At 36.2% G+C, this 23,050-nt stretch overlaps 2 protein-coding genes across 2 annotated transcripts; both read right to left on the bottom strand.

The window, feature by feature from the left end:
• LOC103231518 (olfactory receptor 4S2-like) lies at nt 1-6,426 on the bottom strand. Its single transcript, XM_007990927.2, has 3 exons — nt 6,393-6,426; nt 5,742-5,795; nt 1-977 (listed from the first exon to the last, which is right to left on the bottom strand). The coding sequence occupies exons 1-3, from the start codon at nt 6,424-6,426 to the stop codon at nt 1-3; spliced, it is 1,065 nt and encodes a 354-aa protein (XP_007989118.2).
• A 7,801-nt stretch (nt 6,427-14,227) lies between these two features.
• On the bottom strand, nt 14,228-20,182 carry LOC103231329 (olfactory receptor 4Q3). The gene is made up of 2 exons (XM_007990628.3): nt 20,082-20,182; nt 14,228-16,315 (listed from the first exon to the last, which is right to left on the bottom strand). Coding segments are annotated over exons 1-2 (966 nt in total). The 5' UTR covers nt 20,084-20,182; the 3' UTR covers nt 14,228-15,351.
• Nucleotides 20,183-23,050: the final 2,868 nt, after the last annotated feature.

Raw genomic sequence — 23,050 nt, 5'->3', positions numbered from 1 at the left:
CTATCCTCTCTGCTTTTCCTTCAAGGAGATCTTGCTACTCCGTAGCCGCCTCATGGCGTTCTTTACATCCTCATTCCGCAGCGTGTAGATGAGTGGGTTCAGCATTGGGGTGATGGTGGTATAGAACACAGACACAGCTTTATCCAATGGGAAAGTGGTGGATGGACGGAGATAAATAAAGATACATGGAACAAAGAAGAAAGTTACTACAGTCAGATGAGATCCACAGGTAGAGAGAGCTTTATGTCGGCTCTCTGCAGACTGTTTTCGAAGACTAAACAGAATGACTGTGTAGGAGGCCAAAAGAATGAGAAAACACCCCAGGGAGATGAGACCACTGTTGGCAACTACCAACATATTTACCAGAGTTGTATCAGCACAGGCAAGTTTTAGGACCGGGTGGACATCACAAAAGTAATGGTCTATAACCTGAGCATTACAGAAGGGCAGCTGGAAGGTCAGGAGGGTCTGAACAAAGGAATGACCCAAGGCCCCCAACCAGGACAGCGATGCCAGCACAGTACAAGCATTAGCACTCATGATGATAGTGTAACGGAGGGGTTGGCAGATAGCAGCATAACGATCAAAAGCCATGACAGTCAAAACAAAAATCTCAGCACAACCAAAAAAGTGGAAGGTAAACATCTGAGTTATACAGCCCCAGTAGGAAATAGTCTTTTTCTCAGAAACAAAGTCTGCAATCATCTTGGGTGCTGTGGCTGAGGAATAGGCAATATCCACAAAAGACAGGTTACTGAGGAAGAAATACATGGGTGTGTGCAGTCGGGAGTCAGAAAAGACCATAAGCAAAATGAGCAAATTTCCCACCATGATCACAACGTAGAAGAGGAGAAATAAAACAAAGAACATCAATTGCATTCCAGAATCTTGGGAAAGTCCCAGGAATATAAACTCAGTGACATTGTTGGCCACTTTCATGGGGCCCCAGGCTGGACTGGTGGAGTGACTCTGGTTCTCTGCAAAAATAAATACATGTTATAAACCATTGTAAGCGTGGTAAAGCCTAACAGTAAGAGTCTTGTGAAAATACCTACACAATGTCAAACATGGTAGAGAAAGTTCTTCATATTTCTTGAGCATAGTTCATGAATATTTTTCTTGTTATTAGCTTTATTTCCACATTATTGACTCACATTTGAATTTCTTCCATAATTAGTCTTATAGTTCCTTTTCTCCATACCATAACCTAGAGAATCTGAGACTTTTTTATTGAATTTAATGTTTTTCCCTAATCAGTGCTCTCTCTCCCCACCTCCAACTTCTCTTGTCAGAAATTTGCTTTGGAGTGAAAACTTTGTTTATTTAATTAAGTAATTAATTTTTTGAGGCGAAATAAAAGCATGAAGTCAGAGTATAAGATCTGATGTATAAAATTTCAGAATCCTTCAAAGATAATATATACTACTCACCCATAGAAAAAGTAACATTTTATTTAATCAAGAGAGGAAGACTCAGATTCCAATTTCTCAATTAGATTGAAAGTCTCAATTCAATTAAAAATTAAGTCATTTTTGGTGCTTATAAATCAACATTGAGAAAGTCCGAATCATAAACCTTGATCTGCAGGTTGAAAATTCCATTTTGTTTGCCAATAAGGAATACATGAGAAGTGATCAACTTATACAGAGAAACACTTTTTTCTATGTTGCTCTGAAGAGTTGAAACATTTAAAAGTTATTGAGTTCCCTATCATCCTCAATCCCTTTGCAGGTCCCTGTCATGCTCAATCCCTTTGCCTTGAAAAAGACCCAGATAACTCTCTGTCCTTGTGATCATAGATAAAAATTAGGAATGAAATTTGTCATACAGACAATGTTATAAATGATAGTTTAAAAATAAGTGTCTGAAACCATTTTATAAACTATAATAGGAATGCTTACATCATACAGAGAAAATAATGGTGAAAAATAATCAGGAAAAAAATTCTTAAAGGAGATTAATATTAGACAAGATCTAAAGTTTCTTGAAATAAAAATGGCTTTTATGAAATATGAAAATTACAAGCTATTTTCCGTCTTTACTTAGAATACCTCTTTTCTGCATGGACAGCAGAAAGAGCACTGCCAAAAGTTGAATGGTGTAAGTCTGAGTGCCCTCATCAGCTTTATAACTTTGGATAAATCTATTTATCTTCCCTGAATCTCAGCTTTCTCATCTATAGAAGATGAATGATAAAATTTTTTACCTCACAAAACTGTTTCAGAATTCAAATGAGATCTATAGAACACGTTTTGAATTTATGAGGTGTTTCCTTTTAATTTGAATCTATCAAATGGAATCTCTCCAGTAAGCACAATTTATAATTTGGTCTATTTTATTATTATTTAAAAGCTATATAATGGGCCGGGCGCCGGTGGCTCACGCCTGTAATCCCTGCACTTTGGGAGGCCGAGGCGGGCGGATCACGAGGTCAGGAGATCGAGACCATCCTGGCTAACACGGTGAAACCCCGTCTCTACTAAAATACAAAAAATTAGCCGGGCACGGTGGCGGGTGCCTGTAGTCCCAGCTACTCGGGAGGCTGAGGCAGGAGAATGGCACGAACCCGGGAGCGGAGCTTGCAGTGAGCCGAGATGGTGCCACTGCACTCCAGCCTGGGTGACAGAGTGAAGACTCTGCCTCAAAAAAAAAAAAAAACCTATATAATGTAACTACTATAACTATTAAAAACATATATAATTTTATTTCTGAGATAATAGCTATAATATCTGCCCATATCCATTAAAGAAATATCATTAATAGTTGCTAACATTTACTGAGCATTTTACCATGTGCAGAATTGTGTGCTAAACTCTTTGCATATGTTACTTCATTCCATCCTCACAATAATATCATAATTTTTATTATCTCCATTTTACAGAGCAGAGCACTAAAGATTAAAGAGGCAAATTGCCCAATATAATTTTCAGTGAAAGGGCTAGTATAATTGTGGTATTCTTATTCCAGAACACACCTAACTTACAAATCCTTAAATAAATGATAGGTAGATAGATTAGATAGACAGATAGATAGATACATACATACATACATACATACATACATACATACATACGTAGATACATAGAAACATAGATACATAGATAAATTTCTCATAAAAGAACTGAATTTATTATTTATTTTATTTTATTATCATTATTTTTTGGAGAGGAAGTCTCACTCTGTCGCCCAGGCTGGAGTGCAATGGTGCAATCTTGGCCCACTACAAGCTCCACCTTCCAGGTTCAAGTGATTCTTCTGCCTCGGCCTCCCGAGTAGCTGGGATTACAGGCACTTGCCACCACAAAAAGAACTGAATTTAAACAATTGCTTTCTTATCGTGCAAAGTCCTTCAATTGGAGAATATGTTTCACATTCCTAAAATCTTTGAACAGTTTGTGCCCTTTACCAACAAAGCCAAATTGTTCTCAGTCATCACCAGTTGGCAAAATCATTAGGGTTGAAAAAACATTTAGGTAAATAGAAAACACTTATATTGTACTTACTATATACCAACTTTGATTCTAGATGTTTTACATATTATAGCTCATTTAACGCCCATAATGATCCTATAAAGTAGTCTCTCACTACTATTCCCACTTCAGAAATGAGGAAACTGAAGCACAGAAAGAGTAACTAACTTGCCAAGGTCATAGAGCTAGTGACTGGCAGAGTTGGTATTTGAACCTAGGCAATGGGATTTCAGGATTTATTTTCCTAACTACTACGCATATCCTAGGTCTGATGGCATCAAAGCCACCAAATATCTTTCTCATTTGAAAGCCTTCAACCTTCTACAATAATCAAAAGACTCCTTTTCTTCTAATCATGAAAAGTTTTTTTTTAATTATATACGCTATTTAGAGACAAAGACTATAGCTACAACTGGCAAGATCATCACAGCATGGAGTCTGTGCCCAACTTTTCTCACATTAAATTTACAGTGGGGATGTAATAACAAGTGATGGGATACTGATCATTAATTCAGTCATTATTTGATTTGGCAAGTATTGTCAATCAAGTGGAGGAGGTCCCCATGTAAACTGTGACAGTTCTCTGGGAAAGGGCTCAGGAAGGAAGCCCAGGAGAGATAGGATTGCCTTTTCAAATGCTGTCACTGAGTGGAATTCTGATAGATGAGTTAGAGTTAACCTGATGATGAGGAGGATTGCAGGGTGTGGGCACAAAAGAGTAGACAGGGCAGGAAGAACTTTGCAGGCCTAGCAAATAGAATATGTGAAGGTAAAAATCATCACACCATCCTCTTTGGGGAGTGCCAGCAAGTTGAGTATGATTCAGCACAGAAGCCACATAGAAAAGTGTCAGAAGATGAGGCTGAAAAGAAGGCAAGCCTAGATTACAGAGTCTTGTGTGTTAAGCTTAAAAGTTAGCAATTGATCTTGAATTAATTGGGGTGCCATAAAGAAAGATCATGGCCACAGGAGGAAAGTAGCTGCGATGGAAGGTGGGGAAGAGAAGTTGTAAAAAAGAAGATGCCTGGAACCCCAACTTGTCTAGGTTCAAATTTCAGCTTCACCATTTACTAACTTTATGACTTTAGGCAAGTTACTTCACTTCCCTTTGCCTCAGTATTCTCAAGTGTAAAATGTGGATAAGAATAGTACATTTATATAGAGTGTTGCACATATTAAATATATAGTACATATAAAGCACTTATGTGCATAACATACTTTAAGTGAATATATAATTATCATTATCCATCTTAGCTATCAGAGAAATGCTGATTGGAAGGAGAGACAGACACCTAGATAGGAGTCATCTTAGAACACTAACCTCCTTACTATGTTAATCTCTTGATTCTCATCTATATGCATGCTCATGCTTGTCCAAATCTTAGACTGTGTATCTACTGCTCACACTTACCCTCTCAAATATGTTCCTTTGACTGGAGCAGCAACGGCCTACATTCTATATCCTTGCACAGATGTATTCAAGAGTTCAAGCATGGATGCCCAAAGACGTTTGGACCGCTGCTGTAATCACCCTGAGTGGTGACAACTCAACTTTATCTAGACTCCTCCTGAGGAGTTCATCAAATTAATCAAAGTCTAGGACTCAAGATCTTTTTGCTATCTTTGCTGGGAGAAACAGCACAGGATTTAAAGATAAAACAACTCACAGCTCTGCTTCTTCAGGCTATGTAACATTAACATAATTTTTCTAACATCTATTAACCTCCCCTGTGAGATAATGCTACCCATGGTAAGACTCAAATTAGATAATGGACAGAAAAATCAACAAACAATCTGCCAGACTAACTCCTGATCGTTTTTGTGGTGGAATTTCAGGAACACCGGTATCAGACATCTGAACTCTATGAACCAGAGCCTCTATGGGATGGATTGTTTCTACTGGTCTACCCAGGTTCTTAGGTTAAACTTGATCTCTCTAAGACAATGCTAAAGAATATATATTAGTTAAAATGGGATTTGTGTAATTAAAGAAAAAAGTTTCCTCGTTTATTTAACTCCATGAGCCTACACAAATTATTTCCAATAGAACAACTTCAAAGAATGCAACTCTTGGAATCTTCTGGGAAAGAGATTGTCTTAGTCCCTCTCCTGAGGGATTTACAAAGGGCAGCCATATACTATTCGGGATTTCTTCCCTAACAGCAAGTCCTATCTCATGGAAAACTTTTCGTACAATAGTGTTCTTGACTTCAATATCCCTCATAGAGACATTATGACACATGTGTAATAAATAATGTCAGCTAATCCTACCCTGTTCCTCTAATCGGCCCCAATTGAGGAAACAATTTACTAATCTTTGTGGAGCTGAAAGATAAGGAAAAATATTGAAAAAAATCTGCAAATGAGTTGGCATAGCACAATGTATAGATTGTTTAAGGTATCATCTATTTGATTTATATTTCATAAGTACCAATATTAATGCATCCTTTCACTTAATAAATATTTACTAAACTTAATGCGACCCAATTCCTGACATAAAACCATTTATATTAGAGCAGCAGTTTTAAATGACCTCCCTAAATCATCTTAGACTGAAGCATAATTTACATTAAGTCCTATACTTATCTATGTATAAAGGATTTTAGAGATTGTTTGATTTTATCACACTCATCTAACCATTGGGAAAAAAATAAGGTACAGAGAGGGGAATTAAATTATCTAAGTTTACTGATGATGGTAAACCTAGTAAACCTAGGACTCAATTCCAATTGAAATTATATTGACACACACTTTAAATTGTAATATAATATTTCTTAAATTAATTACTAGAAAAGATGTTATAAAGCAGGTGAAGAATTTATAGAAGTAAAGAATTTATCTTCGAATGTAATTTGAATCAATGACAACTGACCTTGCCTCCTTCACTGGTAGTTAAGGTATCATTCTAGATGGAAAGCTTACCCTGGACTTTTTCTTGAGTGTGGTCCCACCGCATGGATTTGAACAATCCAAGATCTTGGATCAGAAAAGCCTTTGAAATAAAAATGTGATCGATACCAAGATACGCACACTAAAAGACTGAGATTTATATAATGATGCTTCTCTTATATACGTGCCACATTTCCTCTTGTACAGCCTAAAAAGCGGTCTTGAGTTTGTTTTCTCTTTCTCTTCTTTCTCTGGCTGTCTCTCCCTCAGAAAGATAGTATTTTGTGAGTTTACAGCCATGCCATAGCTTCTGATCTTGGTATGCAAAAGATTTCTACGTTCCTGGCTGCCAAAGGGAAGAAACTCTCAGCAATCTTTATGCATCATCAAAACCCTGAGGGAAATGATAGACAAGTGATTGGGTAAGCAGCTGGAGAATATGATTAGGCAGAGAAAGTGCAAGTGTAGTCTCTACTAAATAACTCCTTGTAAAACCATGCTGAAAGCTGGCTGAAAATAAGGCTTTTAATTAGAGTATTGAAGATGAAGAGTTGGTCAATGTTTCCAGCAGAAGCAGCAGCATGTTCAGAGGCATACAAATATGAGGAAGCTGCACACAGTTCAGAGGTTCAAACAGTGGAAAAGGACTGGGCAAAAATTGGAATTAGGATTGATAATTGATCTTGGAACAAGTTTTTCTACTAGAACAAGGCCTAAGGTGTAGAGTGGTATTTTAGTATGAGAAATATTAGTTATTATCCTACATTTTCTTATCACCATGCAGAACCTATACCCCTATAGAATCTCATAATATGTATACCAGAATCTGAGGTAGGATAGAACATGGAAACAAGAAAGTATAGGTTTGATGAAATAAGAGGGAGAGACTGGTAGGGCTAGGATGTATACGTTAATTGACTCAACTGAGCCATTTTACTATGTAGACATATTTCAAAACATGTTGTACATGACAAATATATACATGTTTTACATGTCAAGTAAATAAATAAGAAAACATGCACAGATGTGGGCAGAGTGGAGGGGGAGTCAGATGTTCACTTAAAGAGATAAAAACTAGAACTGCACTGTATTTATGTTATAGATTTCACCATTTCCTCTAAGTAATGGAAGCTCACCAGGTATTTTCAAGTATTTATTTACAGAATAATTTCAAAAAGCTTTTTGGGAACATAAAGAACATAAGGACAATAAATTAAATAACTGCCATGATAAATAAAAAGTGGACAACATGAGTAAGCCATTTCCTTAAGGAAGAACTAATGAAATCTGAATAAAAGGTACAATGTAATTAATAATAATGCATCAATATTGGTTTATTTGTTTGACAAATGTACCATAGTAATATAACAATAAGAAAAATAGCATGAGGTATAATTATATTCTGTGATATCCAACATTTATGTAAATCTGTAACTATTCCAAATTTTTAAAATTATTAAATTTAAAAATGATTTTATAAAATCTTCGAAAGCATGTTGTAAGCCAGAAATTTGGGAGGGCCTATAAACATCTGCTTTATTCATTCCCTTTCATTCCTTTTTAAATTTCAACTTTTATTTTAGATACAGAGGGTACATGTGCAGGTTTGTTATGTGGATTTGTTGCACCAAGGTAGTAAGTATAGTACTCAACAGGTACCCAACCCATCCCCCACCCTTCCTCACACCTCTTGTAGTCCGCAGTGTCTATTGTTCCCATGTGTATGTCCATGTGTGCTTAATGTTTAGCTCCCACTGGTAAGTGAGTACATATAGTATTTGACTTTCTGTTCCCAAATTAATTTGCTTAGGATTATTGCCTGTAGCTCCATTCATGTTGCTGCAAAAGACATGATTCCATTCTTTTTTGTGGTTGCATAGTATCTGATCATGTATATACCATATTTTCTTTATCTAGTCTACCATGTATGGGCACCTAGGTTGATTCTGTCTTTACTGAATAGTGCTGAGAAGAACATACAAGTGTATGTGTCTTTTTGGTCTTTTTGGCATAATCTATTTGTCATAATCTATTTTATTTTTATATATATATATGTAAGAGAGAGAGAGAGAGAGAGAGAAATAGGATTGCTGGATCAAATAGTAGCTTTGTTCTAAGTGATTTGAGAAGTCTCCAGAATTCTGCCCACAGAGGCTGAACTAATTTACATTCCCAACAACACTGTATAAGCACTCCTTTCTTTTCTATAGGCTCACAAGCATCTGTTGTTTTTGACTTTTAATAATGGCCATTCTGATTGGCATGAGATGGTATCTCATTGTGTTTTTGATATGAATTTCTCTGACAATTAGTGATGATACGCATTTTTTCATATGTGTGTTGGCTGCTTGTATGTCTTTTTATTGAGAATGATCTATTCATGTCTTTTTCCCATTATTAATAGGGCTTTTTGTTTTTTGTCCATTGTATTGTTTAAGTTCCATTTACATTTGGGATATTAGACCTTTGTCAGATGCATAGTTTGCAAATATTTTCTCCCATTCTGTAAGTTGTCTGTTTCCCCTCTTGATAGTTTCTCTTTCTGTATAGAAGCACTTTAGTTCACCTAAGTCCCACTTGTCAATTTTTGGTTTTGTTGCAATTTCTTTGGGGGACTTAGCTAATTTTTCTTCCCAAGGCCAATGTCAAGAAGAATATCTCCTAGGTTTTGGTCTAGGATTTTTATAGTTTGTGGTCTTACATTTAAATCTTTAATCCATCCTGTTAATTTTCTTATATGGTGAAAAGCAAGGGTCTACCTTCATCCTCTTGCACTTTTCACCTCAAGGAATCAGAAAATAAAGGACAAACCAACTCCCTAGCAAGCAGAAGAGAAGAAATAACTAAAATTAGAGAACAGCTTAATGAAATTGAGGTGCAAAAATCTGTACAAAAGGTCAATGAAACCAAGAGTTGGTCTTTTGAAAAAATAAGACTGGTAGACTGCTAGTTAGATTAAAAATAATAAAAAAAGAAGATCCAAATGAGTATAGTCAAAAAGGACAAAAATGACATTACAACTGATCCCACAGAAATAAAAAAGATCCTCAGAGAATACTATGAACAACTCCATGCACATAAATTAGAAAATCTGGAAGAAACTGATAAATTCCTGAAACATCACAATCTCCTAAGATTGAATTAGGAAGAGATTGTAATCCTTAATAGACAAATATCAAGCTCTGAAATTGAATCAGTAATTAAAAAAAGAAACTCTACTAACCAAAAAAAGCCCAGGACCAGAGGGATTCGCAGTTGAATTCTACCAGACATATAAAGAAGAAATGGTACCAATCCTACTGAAACTATTCCCAAAAAAAATCAAAAAGGAAGGGTTCCTCCCTAACTCGTTCTATGAAGTTAACATCAGCCTATTACCAAAATCTGGCAGAGACAAAGCATAGAAAGAAAACATCAGGCCAATATCCTGATGGACATGGATGCAAAAATCCTCAACAAATACTAGCAAACCGAATTCAGCAGCACATCAATAAGTTAATTCACTATGATCAAGTAGGCTTTGTTCCTGGGATGCAAGGTTGACTTGACATATACAAATCAATTTGATTCACCACATAAACTGAATAAAAAATAAAAACAATATGATCATCTTAATGGATGCAGAAAAAGCTTTTGATAAAACTCAACATCCTTTCATGATAAAAATCCTGAACAGACTTGGTATCAAAAGACCATATCTCAAAATAATAAGAGCCATCTATGACAAACCCACAGCTAACATGATATTGAATGGGCAAAAGCTGAGACCATTCCTCTTGGGACCTGGAACAAGACAAGGATGTCCACTCTCACAACTCCTATTCAATATAGTACTGGAAGTCCTATTTACAGCAATCGGGGAAAAAAAAAAGAAAAGTCATATAAATAGGAAAGGAAGAAGTCAAACTATGTATTTTCACTGACAATGATTCTATAGTTTAAAAACTCAAAAGACTTTACCAAAAGGCCACTAGAACTGATAAACAATTTTAGCAAGGTTTCAGGATACAAAATCAATGTACAAAAATCAGTAAACATTTCTATATGCGAATAATGCCCAGGCTGAGAGTCCAATCAAGAGCATAATTGCATATACGATAGCCACAAAGAAAATGAAATACCTAGGAAAACATTTCAGCAAGATGAAAGATCTCAACAAGCATAACTACAAAACACTGATCAGAGAAATCAGAGACAACACAAATTAACGGAAAAACATTTTGTGCTCATGAATTGAAAGACTTAATGTCATTACAATGGCCATATTGCCCAAAGCAATATACAAATTCAATGCTATTCCTATCAAACTATCAACGTCATTCTTCACAGAATTAGAAAAACCTCTTCTAAAATTCATATGGAACCAAAAAAAGAGCTCAAATAGCCAAAGCAATCCTAAGCAAAAACAACAAAGCCAGAGGTATTACATTACCTGACTTCAAACTATAAGTCTACAGTAACCAAAACAGCATGGTACTGGCACAATAAAAAGACACATAGGCCAATGAAACAGAATAGAGAATAGGCGTGTGGGATAAAACCACACACTTACAGCCTTTAATCCTCAACAAAGTAGGCAAAAACAGGCAATCTTCATTGAATAGGATAACCCCCTATTCAATGAAGAGTGCTTAGATAACCAGCTAGCCATAAATAGAAAAAAAAAAAAAAAAGACCTAAAATATAAATATTTTACATAATTTTGAGGGCATATACATCACCTAACATAAAAGTTATTATGCCAAGGCCAGTTTCAATATGAATAAGGCAGTTATTAGGAATTTTGCTGTCACCTGATAATGGTCTGGAGTCAGGTTCATCTTTCTGTTCTTTGATTCTCTAGGATTAAACAATTGTACAATATTCTTTCAGGCTTGTTCCCCTTTCAATTTACGAGAACAATTAGTAATAATAACAACATAATCAATCAATATATAATGAATTCTGACCATATGTAGACATTCTTACTAGAGCTTTATAAGTATTATTTTGTTTAGTTTTTCAAAAAACCCTGTGAGTTGGGTTCTATTATTGTCCTCATTGTACAGACAAAGAGGTATTGAGAGGTTGTCATTTGCCCTCTGGTATATGGTGGAGCTGAGCCATGATAAGACCATTTGACTACAGAGTCCACAGTTTGGACCTCTCCATTCTACTCTCCTCAATCATCTGGGCTCACACATTGCCTTAAAATGCTATTCACCTCCCACTAGTAGACATTGAGAGACTCTACAATTAGATATTTGGGTGATCTATTGATGCTTAGTGGAAGGCCCAAATGGCAAGATGCCTACATTTCCAGGCACATAATAGCACACAGCAAATAATTGTTGAATTAATAAGTGGATAATAACAATAAATGAAGACATACTAAAAGATCCAAAAATCACTAGCAGTTTTTTATTAGAGGAACATCTTCCAGGAGATATTTTCTCTAAATCTGGTGTAAATATTATGATGGCATGCTGGTGTCTCTCTAATAATACCTTCTAGTTTCTAGGGCTTTTAGAGGCAGAAATTTGGCAACGAGTGGGTAGGGTTTCCTGGTTTATATTGGCCCAGTTACAATGTCTACTTTAGAGTTAGGCTATAAATGTGCTTATCTTTAGTTCCCATGATGTGTCTTGGAAATATGAAGTAAATAATTCTCCCATGATTTCATGAATCAGGCTTGTCTTTGTCTCCTATGAGTTATTTCAGTACCTGAGAGGGCCATAAGAGCTGTACAGAACAAGAAAATCCATCCCAAATGTCTACGAGACCCAAGGCAAGAGTACAAATGAAGCCCATGTAACATATGACTAAAAGCTACACAGCAAGCTAACAAAATGTAAATAAAATATCTTCTCATAGCCTCATAACTACTAGAAGGCCAGTTTCCAATCCAAAATCCCCAGGCTCCTTAAATTTCTCCACCAGAATGTGTCAGCATGAACAGAGCAGGCCTTTGACTGTGAGACCTTCAGTCCACCTCTTCTCTAGTTCCAAACCCCACCATAAGGGGTCTCTCATGGATGAATGTGGACCCTGCTACCCACATGTGGAGGCTTTGTCCACACATGTTGCACACAGGGCCCCTCAATACCTCTGCAGTCTAGGGATGCACACATGATATGGTCCACTCTAAAGAGGAAAGACCCAGAGAAGAGGCTCAGGCAAGCTGTGAAAGTGGGCTCATGGTATCTGAACAGGAAATTCTGGAGGACTAGGTACCTAGATAATAACAATCATGTGCAGTCTCAAGAAACAGAAAGTTCATCATTATTAATAAAAAGCATTTTAATATATATAATTGGTTAAACAGAGACTTGAAAATGCAGAAGGGAATACAAAAAGCTCTTGCTTTTCTTAAAATAATGCTACCAATTCCAGCTATCAACAGGACATTTAAAATGATTTGCCAAGACTATACATTTTGCTATGAAAGAAGAACATCAGAAAAAGGGGATGTTGCAGCTGGCTTATACTAAGAGAACCCCTGGAGCTCTATGTCCTTGAAACATGCCTGGTAATCCCTAGCACCAGTCAAACCTTTCTGTTAACTCACACACTACTCTCGGGCAGTTTCCAGCTCTTCAGGATGTTCAAAATACTATCTTTGGGATATCATACTGCTCTTCAGGATATTCATTGTATGCAAAAAAAAACTCTGAAAATGTTGAGTGAAGCGAAAGAGGAGAACATGATGTTCCAGGTATGCCATTCTCACCCTCACCCATGCTATTTAGAAATCTCCCAAATGGCAGCCTAGTTCGTAGTCTGTGAGGAGTCCTTCTGTAGCAATATATGCATATACACATACATACATATGGCTTCTTAAATATAAAGTCATTAACTCCCAACACAAAAATAAAAATACATTTTTTGTCCCTATATCAAGAAAGCTCTTACACGGCTAGGGGTATCGCAATTTTCCAGTATATCCTAGGATTAGATGGAGTTTCAGACATTTTTTTCAGAGGTGTATTTTTCAGCTAAGTAATCATAAAAGCCTCTCTATGTCAATTAATTAGGAGATAAAGTGACAAAATATAAAAACATTGTTAAAAGTTTGTTATTATCTTATATAGTAAATAGAATAAGGACATTTTCATAGCCATAAAATATTGCAAGGATCCTACATCAGAGACAGATAATCTTAAACATAAATGTTTAAGTTAACCTTTTTAGGGATCTTCCAGCTCTGAAGCTCCTACACAGGTATTATAGAAATTAAGTAATCTGGCCGGGTGTGGTGGCTCACGTCTGTAATCCCAGCATTTTGGGAGGCCGAGGCAGGCAGATCACCTGAGGTCAGGAGTTCAAGACCAGCCTGACCAACATGGAGAAATCCCGTCTCTACTAAAAACACAAAAATCAGCCAGGCATGGTGGCCGGTGCCTGTAATCTCAGCTACTTGGGAGGCTGAAGCAGGAGGATCAGTTGAACCTGGGAGGCGGAGGTTGTAGTGAGCCAAGATCGTGCCACTGTACTCCAACCTGGGAGACAAGAGTGAGATTCTGTCTTAAAAAAAGAAAGAAAGAAAAAAAGACACGAGAGAAAAAAGAAAGAAAAGAAGAGAAAGAAAAAAGAAAGAAAGACAAAGAAAGAAAGAAAGAAAGAAAGAAAGAAAGAAAGAAAGAAAGAAAGAAAGAAAGAGAGAAATCTGTATAATTGGGATAAATACTCTTTCTGAGGAGAAATAAAATATTAACTTCATTATATAATTATTAGCTTTCTTTTTCTTTTTCTTTGAGACAGAGTTTTTCTCTTGTTGCCCAGGCTGGAGTGCAGTGGTGTGATCTCAGCTCACTGCAACTTCTGCCTCCCAGGTTCAAGTGATTCTCCTGCCTCAGCCTTCCTGAGTAGCTGGGATTACAGGCACGTGCCACCACACCCAGTTAATTTTGTATTTTTAGTAGAGATGGAGTTTCTCCATGTTGGTCAAGCTGGTCTCGAACTCCCAACTTTAGACGATCCGCCCACCTCGGCCTCCCAAAGTGCTGGGATTACAAGCAGCTTTATTGATTGATTACATTTTTTCTAGGTGGTCGTTGGCAAGTCACTTAACTCTGAGTTCATTCTCAAAAATGAAGTTAGGTAATATTATTTATTCCTCAAAGCATGTTTGAGACTCAGAGGTAATAACTGTGAGCATCTCAAGAATAAGTGCTTTCAACCACAGTTCATTTCTTCCTCCTTTCCTTTAGAGGAGGAAGACCACATTATGGTTAGTTGAAGAGCCAGCTTACCTATTCACCCCCACTGTAATTCCACTCAAAGAGAAACTCAATGTAAAATTGGGTACCTCTTCTTGAGAAGCCTCTACAACAGAATACTGACAGCTTCCATCACCCCAGCACTCCTGGACTTCCTTTCTCTCACACATAAACTTGGTTAAGAGCCTATGTTCATTAGAGTGATGCCTGACTGCATTTCTAAAATTTGGGACACTATGGAACATAGTTCCAAGGTAAATACTACTACATAGGGTGGTTGTTACTGTTCTCAGGCTTTGTTAGTAACAGAACAAAGAAATTCACACTACTTCAGAAGAGGATCTGATGAGACCTCAGAAGGAACTTCCTAACACTAGGAATCATTAAACGCTGGAGGAACGGAACACAAAAAGAGATATATCTTCTTTCATTTGAATAGATTTAAAAAGTGGAACAAATTGAATAAATGAAGAGTATTTAGAGACATAAAGATAGGAAAGTTGATCTTTCAAGGTGTCCTCTAATCCTAGGACTCAATTAATGCTTTTTATCATTTGTGGCCAGTAAATTCTCCTGAGTTCCCGAGTTCTCTTGATTATGGTCAAAAGGCATAGGTGGCTTTCTGGAGTGCCACCTGTGCTTTTAAATCGTAATCAAGAGTGGTCCATTATAATCTGTATGCTGTCTTCTCTTTTATACCAAAGTCATCAAAATGGTTTTTACACATGTACAAGATGAGTTAAGAGTCTTCCAAGAAAGAGTATGTTTTTCAAATCACCTCTTCTGCTCATTCTTTAACAAGGCAATGGAATGCCACATGGTTTTATTCTCAGTTTCTTCATAGCTGTCTTCATATCAGCATTTCTGAATGTGTAGATAAGGGGGTTCAACATAGGTGTAATCACTGTGTAAAACACGGAGAATATCTTATCCACAGAGAAGCTGCAGAAAGGCCTCAAATAGATGAATACACATGGCATGAAGATCAGGCTGACCACTGTCAGGTGAGAGGCACAGGTAGAGAGGATTTTGTTCTGGCCCTGGCGGAAGTGTGTTCTCAGGGTGATCAGGATGATAGCATAAGAGAATAGTAAGACCAAGAAGCAGACAAGAGACAGGAGACCACTGTTGGCTATCATCAGCACCTCTACCACATAGGTGTCCATGCAGGCCAGCTTGATGACCTGTGGGACATCACAGTAGAAGTTGTCCAGTTCATTGGGGCCACAGAAAGGCAGCTGGATGACTAGTATGATCTGCATGATAGAGTGGATAAAACCCCCACACCAGCAGGCAAGAACTAACCAAAGGCATAGCTGGGGATTCATGACTGTAAGGTAGCGCAAAGGGTTACAGATGGCAACATACCTGTCATAGGCCATGACTGTCAGCAGAAACATCTCACTGGCTCCTAGAAAGTGGAGGAAGTAGATCTGGGTCAGACATCCTGAAAAAGAGATGCTCTTGCTCTGCTGTAGGAAATCCCCTAACATCTTTGGCACAGTAACACAGCTCAGGCATAGGTCAATGAAAGAGAGATGACCTAAAAAATAATACATAGGAGACTGGAGCAGGTGAGCATGGACTTGCACTGTTACCACTATCAAGAGGTTTCCCAGGACAATAGCAATGTAAAAAAACAAAAATAGTAAGAAGAGAAATAGCTGCAGCTCCCAAGAAGATGATAGGCCCAGAAGAACAAATTCTGTCACGTTGGAATCTTGTTCTTTTTTCATTAAGCCAAGAATATCAAGTGACCTAGAGAAAGAAGAATTAAATCAGAACAAGGGAGATTTAAGGTAGATATAGATAGATAGATAGATAGATAGATAGTATAAAAATTATATAAAAATTATTTATGCAAGATCTATGAGGTAGTATAGGCAGTACACTCTTACATTGATAGAACAAGGAATTTTGTTCGTTTCTTCCAACTCTTTATTTCTGTAATACTTTTAAATTGCATTAACAGTAAACTAGAAAGAAACATAATGACCTGGACATGAGGTGATAAGTGCATGCTAATCTTTCCATTTCTTTTAATAGACAGAATAATGTCCTCTAAGGACAAAAGTTCTGGAATGGAGTATCTAGATCCAATGCCTAGCTCCACCATTACCAATGGAGTACTCTCAGGCAAGGAAATAAACCTCTCTGAGTTTTATTATTTGGTTATTCAGTTTAATGCAGAGTTAATAATATCTCCCAAGATTGTTTTGAGAACCAAATGTAATGCCTTTGAGCACTATAAAAAAATAGCTAGATCTCTCAAGATGAGGAAATATATCTTACTCATCTTTGTAACCACAGCACAATACTTACTGCATAGCAGAAGCCCAATAATTTATCAAATCAAAGGAATAATGTATTGTAAACAACAAATTGCTATGTTGTTCACAAGTTAGTAATTACTATGAATAAACGTATTAGGAAACAAATCATTTAGGAAGGATTGAAAAAGAGCTCATATTTTTTTGTCTTTAGTATCCCAGGTCACAGAAATTGGAAAGTTTGTAAAAATGAGGTAAGAAGAAATAGTCTCAGTCTTTAAGATATAGGGAAGCATCAGACTCAGAATGAGTAGGACAATGATTAAAAGACACTAATCACCAAGAGAAGAGACCAAGGGCCATGACCCACATCAAGGGGGCATGCACAAAAGCCCACCATGACCCTTTTATAAAACAGAGTAACAAGAGAAATCAGAGTTGTATTGCTTCTGGACTGTTCAACAACCATAGATCCATAAGAAAATAAAGGATTTGCTAAGATATTGTTAGATCCATTTTCCCCTGCTCTACACTCATACTCATCCCCAATGTTTGGTGACAGTACCTTGGATTACAAACAGAAAATCAGAGAACGTTGATACATTTCTTCCATTGAAGTAGTTAAAAATCAGTAGATGCTTCTCTGTCTAGAATATTTTTTATCTAGAACCAGCTATAAGCAAAATATGAAGTAAGACAAGATTTTATTTTGTGTCCCAAGCTTTGTAATCCATGATCCATGTTGCACTTGGTTCTATCGAGTCATTCAGAGAATGTTACCCAATAAAATCCTTCATACTAGATATCAGGTATTTACAAAGACAATGCAGAAAAGTACTTAAATTCTAAAAATAAAAACCCCTAATGACAAGAAAACTTTCTCTAGGATATTATTCCAAGATAAGCCGGTGAGAGAGAGATTCAGGGCTCAAGCCACCTTTGGATGCCTCTGTCACACTATGTTTGTGACCATCCTCCAACTGCCTATATAACCAGGTGCACAGGTGCATCTAAATCTATAATCTCATAACTAATAGAAGGAATCACCTCACTTTCTAGAATCAATTGGAAAATAAAACAAAGCAAGAAATACAAGTTAGGGAATGATTTGCTGTTATACGTACAGCCCTACTTGAGCTCTGCTATATTGAAAATTCTCCAACCTTTTTTGGATGCACCAAGGACTGCAAATTTCCATAAGAAAACATCATTTTGATGTTCTTTTCAGTTATCTGAAAATTAATTAACATAATTAATTTAATGCATAATTAACAGGGGTCAAGTCTCATTAAAATTATGGATCTAATTTTTAAAAATAATCTTGGGAAAACTGGAAAAGTCTGAGAAAGAGAAACCAAAGTTATTTTTTTAATTAAAAAAGGTTTCTAGAAGCCAGAAAACAATGGGAACACATAATCTAAAGTACTGTTATAATTTAGTCTCAGAATACGGCTGAGAAACTATGTGATTATTTCCTAATATAAAGTATACCCAGGGTGTATGGTACACTTGTTATTTCCACCAAACATATGTTGAGAAAGAAACAATTATATTAAAACAGACAATATTAAAACTAAATACATCAGAAGGATAGATTAAATAAGAGAAGAATATGTAAAATATGTTTTAACCCAAATTACTACAGTCCATTTATAAACCTGAGTTTACAGCCTACTTGTTTAAAGTAAGATTTAATATTAGGAAATTTTAGTACTATAAATATTCTGGACAGTCCCTAGGTGATTACGCTGATAAGATTTTGATTAATAATATCAAAATCTTTACAATTACTTAAGATAAAAATAGGCAACCCTGTATGTTAGTTATTTGAGTTTTAATCAAGGTAAGGGCTGGATTCTGGTTATTCTTGGATTTTTTTTTACTGACAATAAATTTGCAATCTTCAGCCAATATGAAACATAACACTAAACAATATAGAAAGCTCCCTTTTAGGTTGAATAACATTTCCACATTTGGTAGTCACCTCCCAGCTTCTGTGTTTCTGAAGTCTGATCACAGTAAGAAACTAAGCCTGTGACTGTTCTGTGAAGAATGAAAAGAACACGACACCCATCAACATGAAGGAATGTCTATACCCCAAAACTACCCCCAATCACAACATAATTTCCCTTGCCAAAGCCCTGCAGAGCATGGAAAGCCACATTCAAAAATACCAGCTCCATTACCCCATTAGCAGTAAGATCAGGCCCTATCAAGCATTTCATGTTTCAGAGCCTAAAAATAACCTAAGAATGTGAAAAAGTCAATAAAAATTTTAAGTACACAAAATGAGCCAAAATAATTGAGAATGCTTAATGCAAAATGAAAGTCTTTATGGAAGGACCCTGCTTTGAGAGAAGAGGACAAACTAAAGCTCCTTAAATAATCAAAGGCTACTTGTGTGCAGCTGAGCAGCTGGTCACTCGTCTTTCTAAACAGGGAACCAGAGATGTTTATGAGGAAAATATGAAGAAAAGGAGTAAAATTTTTCTCCTGGTACTTGTGCATGTGTGTGCTTTAAGCATAATAGTATACTATATTTTGCTATTATGTTTGTCTTGTATTTATTTTGGTCTGTGTGGAACTAAATGCATTATTAGAGGAGGAAATTTGACTAACTCAACAATAGAAAGTGATTTGCTAGCTGGAGTTTCAATTCCATATGAATTCCTTCTGGAGGCATTTGATGCATTTTTAAATTTCTCCTGAAAACCAAGAAGTGGACACCATTAGTTGAAGATGGTACCTACAGTGGTATTCTCTATTGAGAAAGAAACAATCTTTCTGCTCTAAACTTCTTTGGCTTTGTTTGAAACATTTCATTCTATATTGCACCTGTGGAAAGTAAAGAAGATTTTAGTAAAAAGAAACTTTAATAATTAAAGAAATGGAAAACGGAATCTAGAAGGGTCTATAGCAGAATTAGGTAGTCTTAAGACAATATTGCCATGAAACCCGTGCCTTCAGTTATGTGAATTTGGTCCTATCTTATCCAAATCTTGCAACTACCTTCTAAGATGCCACTAGCCCTGGAATTCCTTGATGCTATAGGAATTTCACTGTTCTGTGAATGTTTCTAAGAGTAAATTTAAAACAACAAAACTCAAATGATCTCTTAAATGTAAAAATGATCAATGCCAGAGTATATAGAGGAAAAGAGTGAGGACAACAGTAAACATAAAAATAGCATCAGAGTCAGACAGAGGAGCAGGAAGGGGAGGGGAGCTTTGAATAAATATATCTGAGAAACCTACATCTTTGCTTGTCAGAAGCTATGTGGTTTCAAGGAAGGAAGATGTTTTCCTGCCATTCATCCTACCAACCCTGTCTTCAGCTTCAGGCCAGCAAAATGGGCAACCTTCAGATGACCAACGCAGCTGCCCAATGCATGTCTTAACTGCTTCTTTATAGGCCAAGCCCGAGTTGAGGGCTGGCTGCATGAACTGGAAATATCTCCTATCCCTAGGACTCTAGCTGTATCTGAGGTTTTTATGGTTCTTACAACACTGCTTAGCTTAATGAGCCCTGGGATTCCCTAGGCTGCTGCTGTTTGAGTTGTATTAAATTTAGTTCTTGCTAGGAAACTGACCTTGGGACCTGCAGGCTCTGAAGCAATTAGGCCTGCTTCATAACAGAGCCCACTTATTTTACTTACTTTGGATTGATTAATTTGTAATTTGTCATTGATTTATTTGTATATGCCATCCATTTTCCATGCCTCAGTCTGTATCTGAAGAAGATTCTCACTGGTTTTTCTCTCAACCATGCTCCGTAGCAGAAGCTGAAGGATAAATACCATGCTAAGGTATTTATCTCTGGGATAATTCCAGGGATAGCTTAGTATTTATCCTTTAAGGTAATATAGAGTCTTGATATAACACCTGATCTCTTGAAACCTCGAGCAGCTTACCTACTGGCATTTATTCATGGAGTGTATCCAGAAAACACAGCTGTTGTCATTAGTAATTTAATTTTTTATAGACTGGCTGTCAAATCTAATTTTTTAAATATCATAAAACATAATTCTCAAACAAATACATAATGAACACATCAAACCCTGTATTTAACTAATTAATGAGGGATAGCAGGATAACAAAGCCTGTTCAAAAAAGAATATGAAAAGTGTGATTTTACATAATCAGAGCAAAAAATGAACACTAAAATAAAATTGTTAAATTAGACGTAATCCAGTTAATGTCTCATGACACAGATTTACCTATATAACAAACCTGCACGTGTACCTCTGAACTTAAAAGTTAAAAAATATCAACATGACAAAAATATTCATTTTATTTCATACAGCTCTAAAAAGGGGTAATAAGACCTTAATCTTTGGGATTATCTTTTCTACCACACTAAAAAGATACAATTTAGCAGTTTTCTATAACATCTATCTATATGTAATTATACAATGTCTGAGATTCCATAATTCATATATAATAAGTTAAACAAAATCACATTTGCTAGAGAGTCAGATGACTCTTAGCTGGGCTTGCTAAACAATGTTTTTTGTTTTGTTATTTTTTATTTCTGTTGGTACATAGTAGGTGTATACATTTATGGAGTATGAGATATTTGGGTACAGGCAAATAATACATAATAATCACATCGTGGTAAACGGGGTATTTATCCCCTCAAGCATTTATCCTTCGTGTTACAAACAATCCAATTATATTCTTTTGGTTATTTTAAAATGTACAATTAAATCATTATTTACTATATTCACCCTGTTGTGCTATCAAATACTAGATACTATTTGTTCTTTATATTTTTTACCCCTAACTATTCCCATTTTTCCCCATTGCACACCTCCACCATCCTCAGTTTTTGGTAACCATCATTCTAGTCTTTATCTGCATGATTCAATCGTTCTAATTTTTAGTTCCCACAAATAAGTGAGAATATGGGAAGTTTGTCTATCTGTGCCTGGCTTTTTTCACTTAACACAATAATCCCCATTTCCATCTGTGTTGTTGCAAATGATCTCATTCTTTTCATGGCTGAATAGTACACTATTGTATATGTATGTACCACATTTTCTTTATTCGTTCATCTATTGATGGAAACTTCGGTTGCTTTCACATCTTGGCTATTGTGAACAAAGCTAAAACAAATATGAGAATGCAGATAACTCTTTGTTATACTGTTATTTTTTCTTTTGGGTCTACATCTAGCAATGAGGTTGCAAGATCATAAAGTAGCTCTATATTTAATTTTGGGGGGAATCGCCAAACTGTTTTCCATAGTGGTTGTACTAATTCACATTCCTACTGACAGAGTATGAGAGTTCCCTTTTCTCATCCTCATCAGCATTTGTTATTGCCTGTCTTTGGAAAAAAGCCATTTTAAATGGGGTGAGATGATATCTTATTGTAGCTTTGAGGTACATTTCTCTGATGATCAGTGGTGTTGAGCACCTTTTTATATATCTGTTTGCTATTTGTATTGTCTTTTGAGAAATCTCTATTCAGATCCTTTGCCTAGTTTTAAATTAGATTATTAGGTTTTTTTCCTATAAAGTTGTTTCCTGATTATTAATCCCTTGTCAGATGGGTAGTTTGCAAATATTGTCTCCCATTCTGTGAGTTGAATCTCCATATTGTTGATTGTTTTTCCTCGATGTGCAGAAGCTTTTTAACTGGATGTGATCCCACTTGTCCGTTTTTGCTTTGGTGGCCTGTGTTTGTGGAGTATTTCTCAAGAAATCTTTGCCCAGACCAATATCTAAGAGAGTTTCCCCCAGTGTTTTCTTTTAGTAGGTTAATTTTTTAAGGTCTTAGATTTAAGCCTTTAATATATTTAAATTGATTTTTAATATGCCAAGAGATAGGGGTCTTGTTTCATTCTGCATATGGATATCCAGTTTTCCCAGCACCATTTATTGAAGAGACTGTTCTTTCCCCAATGTATGTTCTTGGCACTTTTGTAGAAAATGAGTTCACTGTTGATGTACAGATTTGCTTCTGGGTTCTCTATTCTGTTCCATTGACCTATGGGTCTGTTTTTTATGCCAGTACCACGCTGTTTTAGTTATCATAGCTCTATAGTGTAGTTTAAAGTCATGTAATGTGGTTCATCCAGTTTTGGTTTATTTGTTCAGGATAGCTCTGGGTATTCTGGATCATTTGGGCTTCCATATCAATTTTAGGATTTTTTTTTTTCTATTTCTGTGAAGAGTGGCATTGGTATTTTGATAGAGATTCAATCTGTAGATTGCTTTTGG

This window comes from Chlorocebus sabaeus, chromosome 29 (genome assembly GCF_047675955.1).
Source record: "Chlorocebus sabaeus isolate Y175 chromosome 29, mChlSab1.0.hap1, whole genome shotgun sequence".
NCBI classification, from domain to species: Eukaryota; Metazoa; Chordata; class Mammalia; order Primates; family Cercopithecidae; genus Chlorocebus; species Chlorocebus sabaeus.
Note: the sequence above shows the minus strand (reverse complement) of the source record. Positions and strands in the feature narration are given on the sequence as shown.